Source organism: Ischnura elegans, chromosome 6 (assembly GCF_921293095.1).
Source record: "Ischnura elegans chromosome 6, ioIscEleg1.1, whole genome shotgun sequence".
NCBI classification, from domain to species: domain Eukaryota; kingdom Metazoa; phylum Arthropoda; class Insecta; order Odonata; family Coenagrionidae; genus Ischnura; species Ischnura elegans.
This window is the reverse complement of record NC_060251.1, coordinates 98910477-98933733: the sequence shown is the minus strand read 5'-3', so window position 1 is coordinate 98933733 and position 23257 is coordinate 98910477. Positions and strand designations below refer to the sequence as shown.

Below are 23257 nucleotides of genomic sequence, written 5' to 3'. Positions count from 1 at the left end.
CTCATTTGATTCCCTTTCTGAATTCGCATCCACACGCAAAGGCTCTTGTTTGGAACGAAATAGAGATCTTCAGTGTAACAATGCGAGTCTATCTAAAACTGCATGGTATCACAAAAGTGGATAGTGAAATTTACCAATGAGCAGTAGATGAAGTGAGTGAAATTTAAATTGACCGACAGATTTTTTAAATTATTTATGATGTAATTCTTGACCACATTTTACACACTCTTTCTTTGCATTTTCTTCGTCTGTTTGTCTATTTCATTTCGATGGAATTTTGTATTTTATTTGTATCTATATCTCCACTGTCGGATCGGCTTGAAATGTAGCACACTTTCTTGCTTCTGATAACGATACATTGATTTTCTGATAGTTGAATTTGGGGAAAATCAACTATAAGAAATTTTTATTCTTTTTCCATAGCGCTCCAATTAATTAACTAAATTCTCATGTTGAAAAATAGTTTCACATTCTCTCAATCATTGGCGTTAGTTATAAATGTTTTGGAAGATATCTCTTTAAGAGCACTAGTTTAAATCGATTAGATGATTCGTGGATCTCTCCATTTCCCGGGTTTTCCCCGCGTTTTGTTTTCAGAGGTGACGACAGTTTCGCCAAGAGTCCACCAGGCGTCTTCAGGTCTAAGTAATGATTTCCGTGTTTTTTGCCGCGCATATATAGCTCCTTCCTCGCGGCCGCGGTGTTGTTGGCCGGTTACCCTTGCTGCTGCGCCGTGATTGGCCGGATTTATGGACACTCTCTTCCAGGAGTTGACTATGTTATATTCTTCTTCTCAATTGATATCATCACTTCGATTTACTACTAAGTAATAAATGCACTAAATAGTAAAAAAAACTAAGCTTTTCATCGCTCTGAAAATAAGGCATGGGTGTTGATTAGGTTTAGATATTAATGTTGCCTGCCAATTTATTCTAACCCATCAGGATCGTTTATATTCATAACTAATATAACTAGTCAGCACTCGAGACGATAACATTACTCATTTTACTCGCCGTGAAACCACAAGATTTTTCTTCTGGTACTTTGTTATTTCAATACTTGGGGATAAATAATAATTTAAAAATCATTCTTGTCGCTAATATCGCTATCTTGTCTACGCGTCCCAGGTTTACGAGAATCAGTGGCTTGGCCAGGTATTTCGTGCGGGGAGGGGGGGTCCAAAAGGAGGAGGGAACATTTTTTAAAAACAGGGTATTAAGTAGAGGTTTTAAACTGATTTAACTCTTTTCATTATCGAAAAAAACTTCATTTGTTGAAGAAATATTTTAATGTTTGGAAGGAAATTTCTTAGCTTTTCTACAAAAACACACACTTTATTGCCGACTAGTTTCGGTTACACTGTACCATTTTCAAGACTGAAAATCTCTTGAAAATGGTACAGTGTAACCGAAACTAGTCAGCAATAAAGTGTGTGTTTTTGTAGAAAAGCTAAGAAATTTCCTTCCAAACATTAAATATGGAATTCTACAAAGTAAAGGCCTCAACAATTCAGTGTCGCAGGAAATATTTTGTAAATTCATGATTTTTCGATATTTTCATTCTTTTATGAAGGAAAACAATTGTGTTTTTATATTTCGAGGGTGGTCCGGACCCCCCGGATGCCCCCTAGGCTACGCCACTGGTGAGAAAACATTATTTGTCTCGTTGGAATTGCACTGGCTGTGTAAGTAAGCGTATGCTCACTCATTCTCAACAGTGCCCGTGTTCTTGCGTTAATTTTATTTTTTAATTTTAGAGTGACACATTCGCACGTGTACCTTTCCTCGGGAGTGTATGCATCATGTAAACAGGCTTTTTGTCACTTTCGGAGAGTGATTTACCTCTCCAAAGAACATAAACACCTTCGCAGCCCAGTACTCTTCCAGATGAATTGCTCGTTCATGTCCTATTGCTTTTTGCCATTACCTGCGTTGCTTCATCGTGTGTAGTGTGTTTTGTCTCGGTCTCCACTGTTTATTTGTTTTTTTTTTTTGAATGGCATGCTTTTGCTTTTTTTGCTCCATAGAAACTTTGCCGTTTGAATTTATCACTAAAATTTTTACGATTTTCAACTTTATGTCGCTGAGCTGTAATTAAACGGACAAATACCTTTTTGATGGATTCTTTCATCGCCCCGACGCGGAGTTGAGCTGCGCCTCTATGGTGGTATAATTTCCTAACAGTAATGACGATAGCATTTACGATCGTCCTTCTATTGAATCGTGAATGTCTTTAAATTGAGTCTTCCGTCTCCAGGCTGTCTGCATTTTCTAGCAATTTTGATATCTTTGTGAGGTGCAGATATAGTCGCAGAGTTTCAGTGCTAGAAGCGAGGAATATTAAACAGCCCATGGTGCTCGTAAGGGTTCAATTGCAGGAAATACATTAGTAGGGAATAATAGGAGGTTTATACTTTAGCCGTTGTCTTTGAAGTGAATTCTCTCAAAATCTATTTACTGATATTGTCAAAAAAAATTAAGTGTTCCGGCTAACCACTGTAAAGGTTGCTGTTAGCAAAATATTGACAAATTAAAACGGCGTTTTGAAAAATCGTTTTATTCTTCAAATACAAAATGTAACAACTTCTATAAATGAGGCATATTTTGTGTGGAATCTGTAATTTTTAGCCATTATCTAAACATTTTTAGTCAAGAGCCATGGAGCACTGTTCACTTTTCAAAAACGCTCATCCTTAAAACGCTCATATTTTTTATTTTCCTATTATGTTTGCTCAGCTTATGCAGGGCCTGATTTACCTTCAGGCAAAATAGGCGCGTGCCTAGGGGGGTCACAGTCTAAGGGCCGCCTTCGGTCACCTCATGGGAGTGGCTATGCCTTATCATAAAAATCGGGGAGGGGGGGGGACTCAAGTGAGGAGGGACGCTCAATGGAGCGGTGCCTTTAGCGTAACATTGGGTAAATCCGGCCATGCACATTTGCTAAAAGGTTTATGCAGCTGTATAAATCGGCATTCGCCTTTGGAGTAACAACTACTTGCCCCAACTTCACTAAACTTAAGCTTTAGTTTTATTAAGGTGTAATAAAAATTGTCGTACTAGTGTGTCGCATATCCGAATTAGATTCGGGGGTTACAAATAACTGTTTCCCCTGAGATATTGTTAAAGATAAATATTTAGTATAATTTATTCCATGATTCTTCTCGCTTAGTCAACGATATCATAGATTTGAGGAAAAATTAATAATCTAGTCTCACGTGGAAGTTTTTTTATGCCACCATGATAGACTTCATCATATGTTATGTTATTTACGGCGTGACTTAGCGAAATTTACTGATCATTTTTATAAAAAAATAAGAATAACTTCATTATTCCTTATGGTTTTTTGTGAAAACTTCACTGTGATCTGAGTTTGGAAGGGAATCTTCATCAAGACGAAACCGAGGTCGCATTGAAGTTTTGTAATAAAGATGTTTGAAAAAAATAAAGCTTTTATTATTATTTTGAAAATTTAAAAGCCTTTACTTGATATTAGCCTTATAATTTTCCTGATGAACGAACACCCTTAATATGTATTTTACATGTTCCTATTATGTTTGTTTAGCTTTTGGTACCATTTCCAAAAGAAGTAGCCCACATATTTTTAAAATGTGTTGCAGTTATATATTTAACTGAACCTATGTGCCTTAATAGTAAGTATTAATTGGCACAACGCTACATTTAGTGTACTTATAATATATTCCTATTAATTTACATCCTAAATAATGTTTGGCTGGCAATTGAAATTACTTTTTAATTTTTCTTTAATCTTTGCATCATCGACTTGGTAACTCAAAGCGTAATCATTGCATCGTTGAAACCTTGTAAGTGGAAACCGTAAGGTGATCAATTCTCAATTTTCAACGTGAATTAATCATTAATGAGTGTCAAACTGGATTTAATTGAAGTGGCAAAACTTCCGACCTCGCGCAAATTTGTTTTACTTTGGGTTATTAGTCACTGTTAAGGTTGTCGCATTCCTGTCCTGAGTGCGGTTGGCTGTAAGAAGAGTAATTTTCCATGGCAAATGATTAGTCTTCGTTGGCACATGGGGTTTGCTAAGTGCGCTTCCTAAATATTTTATCACGTGCGTGGACATACTCGACGACCAAAGTTTTCCTCCTCAGGTGTTGATGTTGGCTTAAATCACGGTGATAACTCCCTCGGCGAGAGGAGGAAGAGGAAAGATAGATTATAGTCAGTACTTTTCCACAGGTGCGTTATGGAAGGATTTCATTTTTCTGCGGACGCGCATTCCCTGAAGTGAATAATTGGTGCGGGTCGTCGACCTGGTTCACCTACGTGAAAACTTAGTAAGTTGTTTGCAGTAAGAATGAAGTGGGAGAGCCTCGAAATATACGCAGTTTTAAGGGGGGTACAGTGGCACGTGCCCCCCCTCCAACAGACGCTCAAAAAAATGTGCAAGATTTTTAATACGTTCCCATTATCATTACGTTCGTTTTGTTTTGTATAATCAGCGTTAGAGTTAAATGTAGAGGGTACGTGACAAGCTTTTCTTTCGCACTCCAATTCAGGTATTTATTTAAGGAGTTGCTCACATACAGCATTTCTGCCAATTTATAGTGACGCAGTAACAAACATAAAATTTTAACCAAAAAAATTGAACAGAGAGCAGTGGCATAAGATAGTAAAGAACAAAACAGAAGGCACGAGGAAAGGGAGGTGGAGAGGGAGGTTTATTTATTAGGCGAGGAATGGGACATGGCGAGTTTGATAAATGAGTTTAAGGGCAGAAAAAACGGGTCAATATTGTCTGGTAATGAATTGAGCAAGGAGCAAAGGCGGTGTTGGAGTGAGCGCTTAACGAGGGATAAGCGTATGGAATAAGGAATGTGTACGAGTGGGTCGGCAAGGCACTCTGAAATTAATGGATGAAAGCAAATCAGGACAATCAATGTGTGAATTTAGAATTTTGTGAATAAGTTTTAAGTCTGTTTTAATGCTTTGTTGGGAGAGATCAGTCATTGATAGGGAAGATAAGAGTGAGCTGGTGGACATGTCACGCTAGTGGGGAACTCTGCGTCTTACGATTCTGGCGAAGAAGCTTGGTATACTGTCAAGAGAGGTGAGGCAGGAGGGGGCTGCGATGGACCATATGGGAGAGCAATATCCGGTGACTGGAAGGATAAATGCCGAGAAATATGATTTTAAAGCTGTGGGATCGGCTATTTCTGTGTAGCGGTAGAGGAGGCCTAAAAGTGACATAGCTTTGCTCTTGATTAAATGAATATCAAAAGTAAAGTGAAAAAAGAAGGTAGCGAACCGAGATGGTGTGATGCGAGAGTCAGAAAATCATTAAAGCGATAGGGAACATTGCGTGTAAAAATGAAAATAATCCCTGTGATGTACCCGCTATTGATCGCGAGTAAATAATTAAAAAATATAAGCTGTTATAGAAAATATGAAAGAAAACCGACGTTATTTTATATGTAAATTATCAATACGTATTTTCATATTTATAACTATTATATTAAATTAAAAAAGAAATTACTTACAGTAATTGCTTTATGTTGTTCTTAATTCAAAATATAATGAGACAGTTTGCATGTCAAACCCATGTGCTCCTGCCAGAAAAAAATCCAGGATCATGGGAACATTGTGAAGGAAATTTTAATAGCGGTGAATTTAGATTAATTTGCCTATGAATGTGCGTCTTAATCAAAGAAACTCGGTTGAAGTGTTCGTCTCTTGGATGGCTCATGCTATTTACATCGTCCATTTCAATTAAATGTTTAAACTTCACTCCCAACATTTATTTTATGCAGTTTACTTAACTTGATGTTCATTCTGGCCTAAATGGTGAAATTAAAATTTTGTGCATAATAATTAACAAAAACTTGTGTAATGATATAGTGTGATTACTCCCCATTTTACACCCATTGTCGGGGAAAGGTTTCCTATATTTTTCATGTAGGTAATTTTAAGAATCAATTATTGAGCTATTGTTATTGTTCTTTGTGTAAGTGTTTAGTCCTTCCATGCAGTGAACTTTACAGCAGTAGTTAACGCTTTGTATTAAAATGCTGGCGTTATTAAGTTAGTTTTAATACATTCAATAAACGTTTTTTTTCTTTTCATAAAATGCTAAATTATATTATTGAAAACCAATGCCAACCTACTTTATTGACGACCATAAGAGGATAAAATTCAGTTAGCAATCAAAGGTTTACGTTGACTTTCTTCTGCGTGATTTCTCAAGCTCGGGATTAGTTGCGCAGAACATCCACTTGTGCGTCATCTAATCCTCATGTTAATTATTCTCCCGCTTGGTGAAGACTTTCGTTGGCTTTCATTGAAGTACCCGTCGACCTTCCCATTGAAATTCTCCCACCTTCGAAGTCTCCATCTTCCCTCTCCCAATGCTCCACTGGATATGTTGGTCTCTGACCACTTTCCTGTCCATCTTTAAAAGTGTTAAGCTTCTTACAATTCCCCGGCAAATTTCTATTGCATAGAAGCTGGATGCGCCGTATTCGGGTGTCCAGCCGGAAGAAAGTGTGCATCTTCTCCAACTTCTCGAGTTCCGAGCGTTCCTCGTCATTAGGGAATGATTCTTCGATCATTCCATCTTTCCCTGATGACAAGGAACGTGTCGGACCTCGAAATGTTGTGAAAAACGTACACTATCAGCCGGAATGAAACCTGAGAAAACTTTATTCAGTCTATTCATCGGGAAAGCACCAGATCTTTCTTGATGATTAATTATAATATTATTATGGGGAACCTGAAAAATTTTTCGAAATGCCAGCTGGTACAGGAAAAGGAATTGGCTCTCTCACCTCACTCCAACATAACTTTCGTGTAGAATCTACACCTCCATCATACCATGCGAGCCACCTCTAGGGTGTATGGCAGGGGGTGATCAATCATCAGCATGCAGTATGCAAGAGGATTACCACATGCACACCACACGGACATAAAAATGTCACCCTCACTAACAAATCATACTTCCATATTCATGCAAAGGCAAAATTCGCCTTCTTCTCATGAAGGCTTTCTGCCAATAAAGCTAGAACACGCAAAATAAGCTGTAAAAAATAATAAGAAATTTCAGAAACATGCATTAAGGCATACATAAGTTAGTAAACTACAATACAAGTCATCTAATCTATTTTTGAGTTCTATTGCTGCCGTTTTAATCTCTTATTTATCGTGGAAAAAATGACATCTGAATCTGTCTGTTCTACAGTCTATTTCTCTTATTTTATTCATATGATCTGATTTTCCGTAGCTTGTTGCTTTTTGTAAGATACGGCTAACATCGTTAGAAATGACACTGCTCTTGAATTTATCTAAAAGGCTTAGTCTATTTTTCAATATACGGTCTGACAGAGATTCCCATCTGAGTTTATCTAAGAGGTCAGTTACACTAACAAGACTATCGTAGCGACTCTTCACGTACATTGCTGATCTTCTTTGCACGCGTTCTAACTCTTTTTTTAAGCCTATTTCATGAGCGTCCCAAACACTGGCAGCTTATTCTAAATGGGGTCAAACGTGGGAGAAGCTAATTTCTCTCACTTTGTCGTCGTACTTTCCTAATATTCTTTTAACAAAACCCATTTTACGATTATCTTGACCTGTTATTTCCCGAATATGTTTATTCTACGATAGATCGTAAGTGACTCTAACTCATAGATATTTTACGGATTTAACAGTCTCAAATTGGGTACCCAGAATGATATAGCTATATTTTGGGGCGTTATTATTTTTCCAGAAATTCTTGCTTGCAGAAATGCTTCTGCTGTTTTTTTTATCAAAACGTGATCTCAGCGAAGTTATGTTGTAATTTTCCAAAAGAATTTTTCTTCCCGAAGTAACCTACCTGCGGCGTTATCGGAACAGTGATTTTTAAGTCATCGTCATACTATCCAGATTTAACGAAAAATTCCTTCCATTTGTGGGTTTTTATACATTCCTTTCCTGAAGTGAGAAACCGCATCAGTTCCGCGGTGTCCGTGTTTATTTTCATCCTGAACACGAATGTGAGATATGATGGCTGTGGCTGATGAGTACGGCATTGCTCTCGTGATGGCCGCAGGAGGAAGCATTGGTTTAGCGATCGGGTGGAGACGTGAGATAAGTTCGCGGAACACTTAGGTTTTCCATGGGAAGTCCTCCGTCCATCGCCACATCCACCGCTTGTTAAAAAATTTCCGCTTCCTCTGGCTTCCGTCCGACGCGATCTCCTCTGCCCAAACAGCCTTGCCTTGTGGCGGGTTACGAGGAAAAGCGATCTCGGAACGTGGTATTTTTATCGGCAGCGAATCATGATTGAATTATAAGCTTGCTGAAATGAAGTGTGAAAAATTAAATATAATGGTGATGGTGTCCAGTGGCGCAGCGAGAGGGGGGTATTTGGGGGATAAGATCCCAGAGCTCAGAATTTTTTTAAGTTTAATCGATTTTACTTAATTGGATTGATTTTACTAATAAAACAGTGTAAGGATAAATAAAAATTTCCCCCAGAAAGCCGTAAAACTCACCATTTTGAACTGTTCATCTTAAAATTCCGCAATTTATTACTCTCGCACCTACCGCGTATCCTGGTGGGTATTCAATACCCCCACACACCCCGGTATTAGTTGCACCTAACCCACCCCAACCTTTAATTCTAGCTGCGCCCCTGATGGTGTCGTATTTACTATAAGCGAATTTGGGATTATATAAGTCCTTCCTTAGAATTTCTTGTTTGACACATACAAATATGTCGAGGCAGGATTCGAACTCGCCACCTCTAGGTTTTCAGTCGGGGACGTCACCCTGGTACCACCGAGGCCGGCAAATTGTATAACATCTCCACTATAGCATAATTTTAAAATCAATTCGTTGAGGGCTAAGTTATTGCACATTTTATTTACTGCAGGGCTCATAAGATATCCATTTGGGAAACTGTACTAATACTGTATCCATTCACTCCACGTTTGGGTGATTGGCAGGGGGTGACCAAGCACCAGCATACAACATTTAAGACGATCCCCGCATATTACATCAGTATTACGTATATAAGTTGTCCACAATGCTCATAACTGAATAAATGCCTTGTTCTAGTGGGACCATGTCACTTTATAGTGCAACCACCTACATTTTATCAAAGATGGAGACGATAGGAGATATCAGGAATCATAATTATTTGGAAAGATTTCATTAAGTGCGATGAACGTAATTAATGGCAATTGTTTCCTGCTTCTCCTTTAAGTTTTTATTATCTTTGCATAATTAACCTCACTGTTATTACTGACCTTATGCTTTATATGCTTAATTTTAATTGTTAATTAATTGTTTTTCGTTTTATTTCGTGCATGCTTGGTGGAAGTTCCCATTACTTGAATATATGTGCATGGATTGCATTATATTTTTACAATAATTAAATATTTTACAGAAATTATGATGGTGAAAACTCACCCCAGCCAAATTATCCTGTGAGTGGCTTGCGGGAATCATGAAATATTTCGAATTACATTTTTTTAACTCATGCTTTTCGCTATCTCATGGAGATGCATTAAATGTTTTATGGACCCGAGAATTACAAGAATCTGATGCAAAATTTTTTCCCAAAATTTATCGAGCAGTGAAATCATTCTCGTAAAATAGTCAAACATAGTGCAAAGGTAATGTAATGAATCATATATCAACAATTCTTTTGACATTGAGGAAACATTGAAGCGTGACATTTGATAAAAATGAGCGAAGAAAATTACATACAATACAGTTGCTATTGCTCCAAGAAAAATTCGCTTTATGCCCTGTGAAGTTTAGACATGTTTAAATAAACACTTGAAGTTTTCCACGATTATAAAATGAATTCCAAATTTTATGATCATGGAAAATTACAATTTTTTATTTCAATATGGAAAATTCCTCTCCGGAATCTTGGTAATTTATGTATAGTTGTTGCTCTAATGTAGTTTTGTGGCGAATTTCATCCCCTGCCACATACCCTTGGTGACACTTAATAGCTGTTAATAAGGTCATAGGATGTTTTTACCCTCCCTCCCAGACCAATGACGATTGTCCCACCGCATCCAGAAGATCGCACAGAATTTAAAAAATAAACTAACTCTCTCCCCCCCTCCTTCTTTCCGCAGATTCCCCGTCGCGTCACGCCGGCCGGGCCACACCATTGGCGGAGAGCGCTGCGACCACGGCGCATGCGTCATCCAACTGACGAAGCCGCCCCGAAGCGTGCCCAGCAGACGAAGACGACGACAGTCCTACCTCGAGCCGCGTGGTGGATTGGTGGTGCTTCAGAGTGCGCGGCGGTTCCGCAGAAGCGTCTTCGGCGACGACCCGTCCAGCGGCCGCCATGTCATCGGAAGGCGACGGAGACTCGTCCGCGGAAAACGAGCGGACGACGACCGGCGGAGAAGGGACCAAGTCGGGCGGGAAGTGCAAGGGGTCCAACGGTGCCCCGCCTCAGGACCCTCCGTGCGTTAAACAGCTGAACGAGAAGAGGACATGCGTGGTGCTCCCTGACCCTCCCTCGACCTCGTCCGCCAAGGATTTTCGCGAGAGGACCCTGAGGTCCATCAAGGCGGGCCTCGGCAAATTGTGGAAGAGGCGGTCCATCAACATCACGGACTACGACCCCAGCTACAAGGTGGCGTACTTGGGGAACGTGCTCACCGGATGGGCGAAAGGTACGTGCTATTATTTTGCTTAAATATTCACAGGCGTCACAAGGTTTCTCTCGAAGACAGCGTGATATTACGGCGTTCGAATATTGATCTTAGATTCACGGGTTCTAATCCGTTTTTTGCTGTTATTTTTATTTAAATATGCATTTAATTGTTATACTTCTGTAGATTGTTATACTTCTGACGTCTCTGAGGATAGTTATAGAAAAGATATAGTTATAGAACCAACGTGATTAGATTGTTATGGGGAGCAAAGCTACTGACTGACTATTTCACTGTTAACTACTTTTCAACAGGTTTTGTTACTTGGTGTCGTGATATTGTTCTTATGGTACCGGGTTCTAATCCTTGTGCTCCCGTTATTTTTATTTAAACATGCATACGATAGTCATAGGGAGTATAGGTATCATAGCTACTGATTTTGCTCTTTCACTGATGTCCACTTTTTAAGTTGTTATGTTACCGATCGATTGGTCTCGTGATATTGATCTTATGGTGCCGGGTTCTACTCCGTGTTATTATTACGTAGGTTAGTATTAGGGAGTTACTTAGGTTATTTTTACGTAAATATATAAGTGATTGTCATAGGTGGAGAGGTCGCAAACCTAACGTTTTAGCTCTTTCACTTATATCTACTTTACAACTGGTTTTGTGACTGATCGATTGGTCTCGTGATAATGGTCTTATGGTTCCGGGTTCTAATCCGTGTTCTGCCTTTATATTTATTTAAATACACACATAAATATCATAGGGAAGGAGTTATCAAAGCCTCTGACTTAAATGTTTCACTGTTATCTACTTTCAACTGGTTTTGTACCTTATCGATTGGTCTACCGATCAAATGTAAGTAAGTGATTTTTTTGAATATGCACGAGCGTGCAATTACGTAAGAATCAACATTTATTTCTTCTCTCCAGTCTCTACGAATTGCACGTGGAAAATTGTTTAACATTTTACGTAAGTAATTGCGTAAAGCATACATATATCATCAGGGTACCACTTCGGAGTTGAGACAACATGGTACGGCGTCTTTTTCCGTAATGGAAGGTCCCTGGTTCATATCCGAGCTTTGCCTTTAGTTGTGTACAGCGTATACTTCATTTTCCAATCGTGATAGCAATTTAGTTTTATTGATAGACGAAATCAATGGTGAAATATTACATTTCTGCAACAGAAACTGGCATATTACGTGATTTTACGTGATCCTTTATTTTGATCCAATTTATCTGCGGATAAGTGACGGTATAGTTAGTTTCGATAATCAGATCTGTCAGTTTATTTAATAGGTTAACTACATGCGTGTTTATTATATGATAACACTTCTTCCCACGAATTGGTTTTCAATGCTACGAAATCTTGAGAGAGACCATTATTTGTATCCGTGGGCGTAATTCCCTCAATGATCTCAGAAGTTCTTAAATAATCCGGCTACTTCTTTGAAATTGTGCACGTTTTTTTTTCGTCGCCTCCGCTATAAATTTCAGAATCTAAGCATAAATGGGGTTGCGGCGGAAAATGTGTTATAAAAAAAATTGGATGATGATTGGGGAGTTCTTGTGTTGTATTGATGAAAAATGCGATATATTTTACACGCGCATTGCCTCCTATTGCCTCCTTGTCATGTGTTATCTTCTTTTTTCTTTGCTTAATAAATGAAGTACTCCGTAGAGAGCACAACAGGAGTCTACTGCCTGTAAAAAAAACAAGACATCCGACTTTGAGTGGCTCCATCGTATAAACGAGGGGATCAATTTCAAAGCAACAAAAATCATACGAAAGAGAATTTATTTCTGCGTTGGATCATTTATTTTTTTAAAATTTCCGCGCCGCGTGTGCTTAATTTTTTCTAGTATATCTGCGTACTACCCCGCAAGCTGTCTCATTATATGTTAGTTAGGACACTAGCCGCTGTGAAATAAAAAGGAAATGCTGTAACAAAGTTCCACCTAGAATTCATTTATGTCCTTCATTGTTCGGAGGAAGAACGAGTTCATGAGAGTTCGCTGGTGTACAGGAATCATAGCTTTGGTTCACATCCGCATGAATCCTTTGGATATAACCAACCAAAATCTTCTTGGTGATATTCTTGTGTACCAGAACATCGTATTTTGTTGTAATAGGATGCCTGAATGTTGAAATTCATGCGTCTATCTCTAGTCTTGCTCTTCCTATAAAATGAAGCTGTAGATTCATTTAGGATGTGCAGCCTTTTATTGAAATTTGTATTTTTTATGGTTGCTCTCGCAATTTTTTCTTGCATCTCGGCAGTATAGATGTCGTGGTTACTGCAGTGGCAAAAACTTTAACTTACTCCACTTACCGAACACCCTTCTGATTGCTAGCGAAGTACCCAGCAGATGATTTGGTATGGTAAAGTGGGCGTATAACAGCATTCTAATGTATTTACACTATTGATAGCGTCCACCTATGATGAATTTTTTTGGCCGCTTGAAAAAAGTAGATATATATTACGAAACATGGCTACGGAACATGCGGCTGTGCGTCCCACTGTCGCTTCCGGGTTTCCGGTCGCTTGGTAGCTTTTGATGACATTGTTCATCCTCTTATCTTGGTGGTGGCTTCAGGTCACAGGTTTTTTCACTTAATGGAATTTAAGGTGTAGTTAACTTATCATAATCTGTATGACCTAATTAAATCCTTGATTCTCAAGTATAGCACGCGCTTAATATCTACATCTACATAATACCCTGCATGCCACCTCTAGGGTATCTGGCAGGAGGTGATCAATCGCCAACATGCAGCATGAAAGAGGACCGCCACATGCACACCGCACGGTCATAGAAATAAAACGCATAATAGCAAAATATATGTGCATATTCATCCTAAGACAAAACTTGCCAATGATTAGTAATTCCTATAGAAAATCCATGTAATATCAGAACAATTGAAGTGAAATTTTAAAAAAACTGCAATGGGTCGCCCTAGCGAATGACGCCATTAATTCTATTGATTCGGTTATAATATATGTTACAATTTTCAAATTTTTCGAAGTGATTTGATGCACGCTAAACATAAGGTGTTAGAGTTCTCGTTATACATAATAATTAAGTGGTAGATACGTTATATGAGTAGCTTTCTATCTAAGTGATTCGACACGAAGGTTGGTTTGGATAGGTGAGGGTAGAGCTCACTCCGGACTAAGCCGCAGGTTTTGTGAATTTCACGCATTCAGGGTAGGAGTGCCAGTCCGTTTCTGTGGGCCACCTCGCACCTCTTCTTTTTATGCGTATCCGAAGGCTTCACCCGGGGCTCGAACCGGGGATCCCTCATTAGGTAGCCAAGAGCTCTACCCGCTTGGCTACCACGTTCCCCTATAATTACTTATATCTTTATGCCCATAAATAAGAAATCAGTGAAATGACAATGCTGGCGATTTTAAATGTTTCAAGATTATGAATTTTAGTAGTCAGGGCCCTGCGCGTTATACTTGACTTTTTGTAGTCTTACGGACGACAGCCAAAGGATGGCTTGTCTGTATTACGGCGCGTCATACTGCAGTATAAAGGGTACAGTGAAATCCAAAGCCATAAATCGTGGAAACATGACTTTTTTGAGTTTGAAATCTAATCCTTGAAAGTGTTGAGCTCAACGTATTCGATCTGAAGATGTCTCCGCAGTAGGAAGTGATACAACTTAAGTGATTGCAATTAGGGAACGGGAAACCTAGAAGAATAAATTGAAAAAGAAATTGAGCTTCAATGACAATTCCTTTGACTCTACATCAACTGGAGTCGAGGGCATCAGTTAAATTCCGAAATACGCCTTCTCCTTGAACTCAAGTTAGATGTTTGTACTAGCGATTCCTTTCATCATTGGCCAGTGTTTAAAATATCCGGGGTCTTATTCTCACGGCTTTGTGGCCGTTTCTCGTGGTAGGGACTTCCTTCATTATATGAGTGAAGTTTTTAATGAATTGCCTTGGTGGTATATTTTCTGCTAGAACTTCGGTACTCTAAGCCTCGGGCGTAAAAATTTTTAGACAATTTTTTAACCATATTCTTGGCTCTATATGTAAGCCATTGAAGTATATGCTTGGTTTTATCAGATATAATATTGTAGTTAAAATTTCATAGCAGTGATTCACCGGATTAAAAAAAATAAATTGCTCCTAGAACGGGAATCGATATCATAATCCAGTCATTTAATCCTAAAATAATCGATTCCTGATTTTAAATTAATCACGCAAATTAATCTCATTCATTCCTATCATATGTGCGTTGGCGGTGTTTCCATAAATAATATTATTCATATGTGGTGCTAAAGTTCATGTGCATGTTTTACAGCCGAATATAAATGTTGGTGTTGAGTGTTTACGAGACCATGCATGAACCTATAATAATACATAAAATACCAACTCCTCAAATTGTCTCGTACCCATGTTTTTTTGGGAGAGCGATTTCCCCGATAAACCTATTCGTTCGCTTTTTTGTTAAATAAAATCTCATATTAAATTCTCTAGGTTTAACTGTCAGTATTTGCTGTCTCGTAAAATTGAGTCATTTTCGAAATTTATTTTGCTGTGATAATTTAACTTTAAATGCATGGTGATGCGTTTTATTGTTGTTTTTATGTGGTAATATTTTTTTGGAATGCTATAAATCACTGTTGGAACTTTTGGACGAGAGAGACTTTACTGCACTTTTTCAGAAATAATAGATACACAAATGGAGTGATTTTGCTGTCTCGTATTCTATCGTAACCTATCAAGATCTCTAAGGTAAATGTTGCATAACCATAAAAACGGCGACCAGTCAGTACACTATTTGGAATATTTTTTTGGAAACATGTATTGGAATCATTTTTTTTCTTAACTATAAAGTGCTTGCGTTAAATATTGTATGTTGGTGTAAACTCACCCCCTGCCAAACACCCTAAATTTCGCTGTAAAAGTACCGTGTTCGTGTATCTTATTTTTTATGTTCGAACAATTACAGTAGTTGTTAAATTAAAAAAAATTCTGGGTAGATAATCTAGCTATACATATCTATATTTAAGGGTATCTCTTTAATAATATGTATCACCACAGGCAGCGGAATACCCAATTGATCCAAATCATGATATGTTGAGGGTATCGCGTAGAACTCATGATGATAAATAAGGTCTATAGAGATGGCTAAAAGGGTACAACTTTGTTAAATAATGTACGCAGTGATTCTACGGGGTTTCCTTCTATGCTTATCAATTTTTTTGGGCAATATTTCACCTACAGTCAAAATCTCCGCGGATGCCTACATGGATACTTCTGCCAAACTGTTAAGTATTTTTAATACCGATACAAAACTATTTTTTAATATTCTTCCTCCAATTAGTAGGTTCCATTGCGCTACTTGTTAGTGTTACAATGTGCGTTGGTAGTAGGGAGTAGAGAATGTGTAGTTTCACGGCTGAGGTTCGTCATACTGAACGATGGTTAGCTTGCTTTTAAATCTTCGCATCGTTCGCTGTCATGGTGAGCGTGTGTTTCTGCGAGGATCAACAAGTTGATTCGTCTGGCCCGCCGCGTGGTCTGCCGTGATAGATCGACAGGTTGCGCAACACAGCCGCCTTCTGCCTCAGATCACATGTGACAATTGAAGCGCGTGGCCCGCGGCCCCGAGTCGCAGAAAACGACGTTACGTCATCCTCACCAAACCTTTAATTTACCTCTTAATGTTCTGAATGTTTAGACTAAATCTTTTGAACAAATAAAACGCTTATTGATTTCCTTAGGGTATTTTCGTTAACTTTCGTCATGATAAACGCTAGTCCCAACCAGTGGCGCAGTGAGGGGGTTGGGGGGGGGGGTTTTGGGGGTTAAACCCCCACCCAAGAGCTCAGAGAAATTTTTAAGTTCAATCCATTTTACTTAATTGGATTGATATTACTAATAGAATAGTATAAGTATTAATAAAATATCCCTCAGAAAGCCATAAAACTCACCATTTTGAACCGTTTATCTTAAAATTCCGCAATTTATTAATCTCGCACCTACCGCTTATCCTGGTGGGTATTCCATACCTCCACACACACCGGTATTAGTTGCACCTGAACCCCCCCCCCCCCCAAGCCTTAATTCCTAGCAGCGCCCCTGGTCTTAACTTCGTTAGAGCACTTCATTTTTATGTGCATATGGCTGGTGTCCTAACACTCCCTGCCACACGCCTTTTAGGCGGCTTGCGGGGTATTATGTAGATGTAGATTCAATCAATTTTAGAATCATTACTAATCTTCTTCTCCTTTAAACATGGTGTCATGACTGACAGATGTAGTCAAACACAAACGCACGTCCCACACTACATGGCTGCAGCCGTGAAATATTCAGTGTATATTTCTTGTTTCCAGCATTAGGCGCATTAAGGAAGGATGTTTGCGAGAAACAATTTTGGGGGTGTTTTTATCCAATTAATGTTGCATTATATTCCCATTGTATAAGCATTGGCTTCCGTATAGGAATTTTATAGTTTGCTTTTTTGTGACTACCTCAAGATTTTGGTTTAAAAAATTATTAATGAGTTGCATAAGGAATTAATTAACAAATTATATCGTTAGGTATTTCAAAACGCTTCGTTTTCTTCTCATTATTTAATTTTTAGATCCGTTTTTTTTTTAATTTTCTGCCATTCAAACAAAATAATTTACCCTAACAACCGGACATCAATATTGCCTTAAACCATGGATGCTTGGGAACCTGTTTTTACCTAACACTATTGTAAATAAAACTCCACTGCTTCAATAATTTCAAAGCAATATTTTATCTTTCACTACCAGTTGAAATTCTATGGGTCCTTTCGCTAGTCTAAGACAAGAATATCTTCATATTTTTCTAATGTTTTGGATTTTTTTGTTCTTCCGTAACGGTAATTATTTTAAGTAAACAAAATAAAAATATAATTTTTAGACTATGGATTAAAATTCATATTGATGGTCGATATTCCATAATTTGTCTTTCTATGAATATTGATACTTGAGTTCATTTTAAATACCTAATTAATTTTATAGTGCCGTGAAGTCGGTGAAGAGGTCCTCAGGACCACCGAAAAAATCCAAAACAGCCCCGTTATATGCAATATTTTTTTATGCCTAAGTCTACACCTACATTATACCCTGCGAGCCACCGATAGGGTGTTTTGCTGGGGGTGACCGATCACCTGCATGCGAGAAGACTCCCTCATTCACCCCACACGTTCATAAAAATCTAACGCATAGTAAGAAAATGTCCGTGCACTTTCATGTTGTGGTAAAACTTTCCAAGGTTAGAAATTCCTATAGTAAATCCATTCAAGGTTACTTCTAAATGTATATAATTCCCCGCTAGCCACCTCTAAGCTGTTTGGCAGAGGGTGATCAATCACATACAGCATGCATGAGAACGCCACATGCTCACCGCACGGTTAGAACAGTGGAAACATTCAAACATGCTGTGAATGGCACTAGCGAGTTACGCCATACATTTTAGTAATCAAAATATCATTGCTATCCTTGATATTACGAAGAAAGATTGGCATTTTTAATGTCTGTGATCTGTAGTCTATCTCCTTTATTTCACTCTCGTGATCATGTCTACCGTAGTACGACTGTAATCGAAGGATATGTTTCAGTGTGGATGCTAGACATGGTTAAAATGCATTTATCCTGTGAGCGAAAAGGGCCACTGTCGGAGTGTGCGACGCAGGGATGGATGAATAAAAGATCATTGCATGGGCGCATGTTCCGCGAGCAGAGGGCACGCGCCATCTGCTCGAGGACCCAAAGGATCACTTCACACGTAGCGCTCTAGTGGAGAGGGGTCGTGCCCCACTCCACGTGAATATCCGGGGCACTCATACACACTCTCGTCGTTTTAACCTGAATCGCCTATGCCCTATTGTAATGAACCTTTTCCAACGACAAGAAGAGCTATCGGTAAAGAGAGAAGCAAATAATCGATCGGATGCATACATGTTACTTCAGGTGTACGCCAAGGAAGTGTTATAGGCCCACTTATGTTATTTCTTTACATTAATGTCATCGCCACCGTGGCCTCGAGCAGAATCATTTCAACGTCAACTATCGAATACCGAAATTCTTAAATACTTATAGGTCACCATTACTCGGAATCATATACATAATATCCTACGAGCCACCTCTAGTGCCTCTTTTCCCCTGCCAAACACCCTAGAGGTGGCTCGCAGGGTATTATGTAGATGTAGTGTTTGGCAGGGTGTAACCAGTCACCAGACTCTAAGAGGATCCCCACAAAAACCCACGCGGTCATGAAAATATTACGCATAACAGCTAACACCTTTGACGGTGTAAACCTTTCCTGAAGATATATCCTTTTCTCGAGATTTCATCACCATACTCTTAACAAGGTTTAATTCTAACTCCCAAGTACTGCACCATTCATTTACGGCAGCGAGGTCCTTTTCCAATGCCTATCTATCGCAATCTATCTACATCTACATAATACCCTGCGAGCCAGCATGCATTGGACTCCACATGCACACCACACCGTCCAAAAAACGTCACGTATATTAACAAATTATGCTACTATATGCTGTTAGAAATAATAATAAAATTAGGAAACATGCAATAAGTTTTACATAGGTTAGTTGGCTACACTACATTTACATCTACATAATACCCTGCGAGCCACCTCTAGGGTGTTTGGCAGGGGGTGATCAATCACCAGCATGCAGCATGCATTTGGACTCCCACATGCACACCACACCGTCCAAGAAACGTCCCGTATAATAACAAACTATACTACTATATGCTGTTAGAAATAGAATATAGAATAGAAATTCAGAAACATGCATTAAGTTTTACATAGGTTAGTAGGCTACACTACAAGTCATGCAATCTATTTACGAGTTCTATTGCTGCCGTTATAATCTCTTATTGATCGTGGAAAAAATGACATTCGGAATCTGTCTGTTCTGCAATCTATCTCTCTTATTTTATTTATATGATCTGATCTTCCGTAGTACGTTGGCGTCCGCAAGATATGGTTAACTTCGTCAGAAAAGACATTGCTCTTTAATTTATCTAAAAGGTTTAGTCTATTTTTCAATCTACGGTCCGACAGAGATTCCCATCCGAGTTTATCTAAGAGGTCAGTTACACTAACAAGACTATCGTAACGACCTTTCACATACCTGGCAGCTCTTCTTTGCACGCGTTCTAACTCTGTTATTAAGCCTTTTTCATGAGGGTCCCAAACACTGGCAGCGTATTCCAGATGTGGCCTAACGAGGGAAAAGTAGCTAATTTCTCTCACTTTGTCGTCGCACTTTCCTAATATTCTTTTAACAAAACCCATTTTACGATTAGCTTGTTCGGTTATTTCTCGAATATGTTTATTCCACGATAGATCATTATTGAGTCTAACCCCTAGATATTTCATGGATTCGACTGCCTTTAACTGCGTGCCCCGAATGATATAGTTACGCTGTAGGGAGTTATTCTTCTTCCAGAAATTCATTACGACGCATTTTTCCAAATTTCTAACTGCCAAGCATCGCACCAAGCTTGGATAGCAGCAAGGTCATTCGTTAGTTCATCTATATCTTTGCTGGAACGGATTTCTCTGTAAACTACAGCGTCGTCTGCAAATAATCGTAACTTACTCTGCACTACTTCGCCAATGTCGTTTATATAAAGAAGGAATAGGAGTGGGACTACAAGTCATGCAATCTATCTATGAGTTCCATCGCTGCCGTTATAGTCTCTTATTGATCGTGGAAAAAATGACATTCTCTACCTGTCTGTTCTACAATCTATCTCTCTTATTTTATTTACATGATCTGATCTTCCGTAGTATGTTGGCGTCCGTAAGATATGATTAACTTCGTTAGAAAAGACACTGCTCTTGAATTTATCTAAAAGGTTTAGTCTATTTTTCAATCTACGGGAGATTCCCATCCGAGTCTATCTATCCGTATTGATCTCCAATAATATCGATGCCCGCACTGCTCGTAGTTACATTCGTATGTCTGTCGTAAACAATGTTTGTTTTTGGAAGGGTAATGGCATCGGCAATGCTTTTCAGGGGCGCAGCTAAGAATTAAGACTAGGGGGGTTTTGGGCGCCACTAATACTTACGGCTGTGGGGTATTGCAAACCCACCATGGTAAACAGTAGTTGCAGGGGCCCTCCTTCCGAAAATTTTTAAGAATAATGGTTGAAAATGGCGAGTATTACGGCTTTCTGAGGGATATTTGATTAATCCTAACACTATTCTATCAGTTATACTGATCCAAATAAGTAAAATTGATAAAAATTAAAAATTTCTCTGAACTCTGGGGGGGTTTTATCCCCCAAACCCCCCCTCGCTGCGCCACTGATATGTACTTTCATTCTTTTGCGCAACAGTCTTCATTTTTTCACGTGTATCCGTGAGTGTGAAGGGGTCTTTCTCGCCGTGACTCACCGCTGTTATTTGTCTGGAGAACAGCGGAGGCGCCCCCTGACGTCACATTGCCGCCCGGACGTCCGCCGTTTCGGTGGCCGGGAAGGCGTGACGAGGGTGACGTCACCAACGGGGGCGAAGGCGCATTGTTTTGAATTCCACGGCTCCCGTTCTGTTTGGCTGCAAGTGCATGACTCACTGGGAACACTCACCCTATGTTTTTTTTGCATAAGATTTTTAAGGCATCAATTACGAGTGGCCCCGAAATCTAGCAGTTTGTACCGTCTGCCTTTAAACCCCCGTGGTCGTGCAAGCTAATGACTTTTTCGTACTGGAATGAGTTCCAAGAGATCGTTCAGGGTTTCCGTGACCCCAAGGGTGCCGAGGTTCTCCGTTTGAGAACTGAGATGACAGTTAGGTTCTTCCCATGTCAAAGGATTTCAAACTAATGTGACATTAATGCTCTCCGTTAGTATGGAGTCAGTTCACGGACCCTTGTGGCGATGATCGTCATTTGACTTTTGTTGCTAAAAATAGACTTGCATTTCGTATCCCAACCATCCACGCACTCTGCTTCAAAGGTTTTGGTCCGAGTTCTTTTTAATGCCATATCTATTCTAGTAGCAGTTTTGCCTCTTTCGCTTCACGTAATGACAATAATTTAGTCATAATAGAGCCTAATCATTTACTAGCAACGTATCTGGGTGAAAGAGTGTAGGTAATATCTAAAGCATATCGGGTATTGGGAATACGCTTGTGTTTGGGATCCTCCTGAAATAGGCTTAGAAACAGAGATATTGCTATCCTTATTAGTACAAGGAAAGAATGACATTTTAAATCTCTCTGTATTGCAGTCTATTTCTTTTATTTTATTCTCATGATCACGTTTACCATAGTAAACGGTACTATTATTACGTGAATCATATCCGTCGTTTACCGGTAAACGACGGATATGATTCACGACGTCTGAGAAAATATCATCTTCGAATTTCCCAAATAAGTTAAGCCTATACTTCTATCTACGCTCCTGTAGGGCACAAGTGGGGTTTAACATTCTACATGTATGTAGAATCTCGCACTCAGACAAACGCCCATGATCTGGCTCGCAGGTTGTGGCGTAGATGCAGGTATCATTTCTTCTCCGGCGGATTTGATTGTCGTTAGCCTGCCTCCTTCGAGTTCTTCGCCCGAGGCCGTCGCCGCGCCGCCCCTACCAGCGCACCACGTGTCGAAGCGCCTCGTTGGCATTCTGCCGCAGACGCCCATCTAGCCATTCGCGCTCGGACGACGTCAGCGAATCCGCGCTTGCAAATCGCCTCTTTTAATGAGCGTCTCCATCTTTCCGCCGCCTCAAACCCTTTTCTCCTCACTTCCCTCATTTAAGGGTGCTCTGCTCTGAACTCTACGATCCTCACCCCATACCTCAGGGACACACCGCACCCTATCCTGTCTATCTATATATATGTATACTCACGGCACCTTGGGCGCGGCTCAGTTCCTCATACATGCGACGCGAGTGAAAGGTCTTTCAACTGCCTTCCTGTCAACTGCGAAACCTCCTTGTGAGTGTGTTGGTGACGGATTCCTGCCGACGACGCGCTCTTATGCGTGAGATGGTACGTTTAACCCGCCCTATTACGACCTTACCGTGATTGAATTATAAATATAATATTCTGAGGCCTTTTTGGAACTATATCTACGGCTATATAATAAACTGCGAGTACCCTCGAGGGTGTTAGCGTTGAGTGATCAATCACCAGCATGCAAGAGGAACTCCACATGCGCTCCACACATGTACAAATACGATACCCTAGCTACTATATCCTACTATGCAAATGAACCTGAAAAATGTTGTTAAAAATCTGCGTACAAAACTACATCAAGATGCGTAGAATAAAATCGCTATGTTAAGTGAAACTGATATGTCTTTGTTAAACCGACCTTAATGTGTACCTACTGCAAGATGGCATCATTATCATGACACCTTGATGATTACTCTTTCAGTCGAAGCCTAGGTCGGTATAATGAATATCTGTGGAATTCAACGCAGTGACTTTATTCTATATTTTATTATTATTAGTTTTATATTATTAAAGGAATTAGGATTCTATTACTGCTACTAGTTAAGGTAGGTTTTCATGGAACTTGATTTGCGAATCACCCCGTTTTCCCTGCTCCCCAAATTGAATCTTCAATTAACTTCAATCCAATAT

General features: G+C 39.4%; 1 protein-coding gene across 1 annotated transcript in view; it reads left to right on the top strand.

Moving 5' to 3' along the window:
* Window positions 1-23257, top strand: part of LOC124161247 (protein FAM43A) — a 126926-nt gene that overhangs the window by 67636 nt on the left and 36033 nt on the right. The window contains exon 3 of the mRNA XM_046537530.1: window positions 10106-10657. Coding sequence (XP_046393486.1) covers window positions 10324-10657 — 334 coding nt within the window. The 5' untranslated portion in view covers window positions 10106-10323. The remainder of the gene's footprint in view (window positions 1-10105; window positions 10658-23257) is intronic.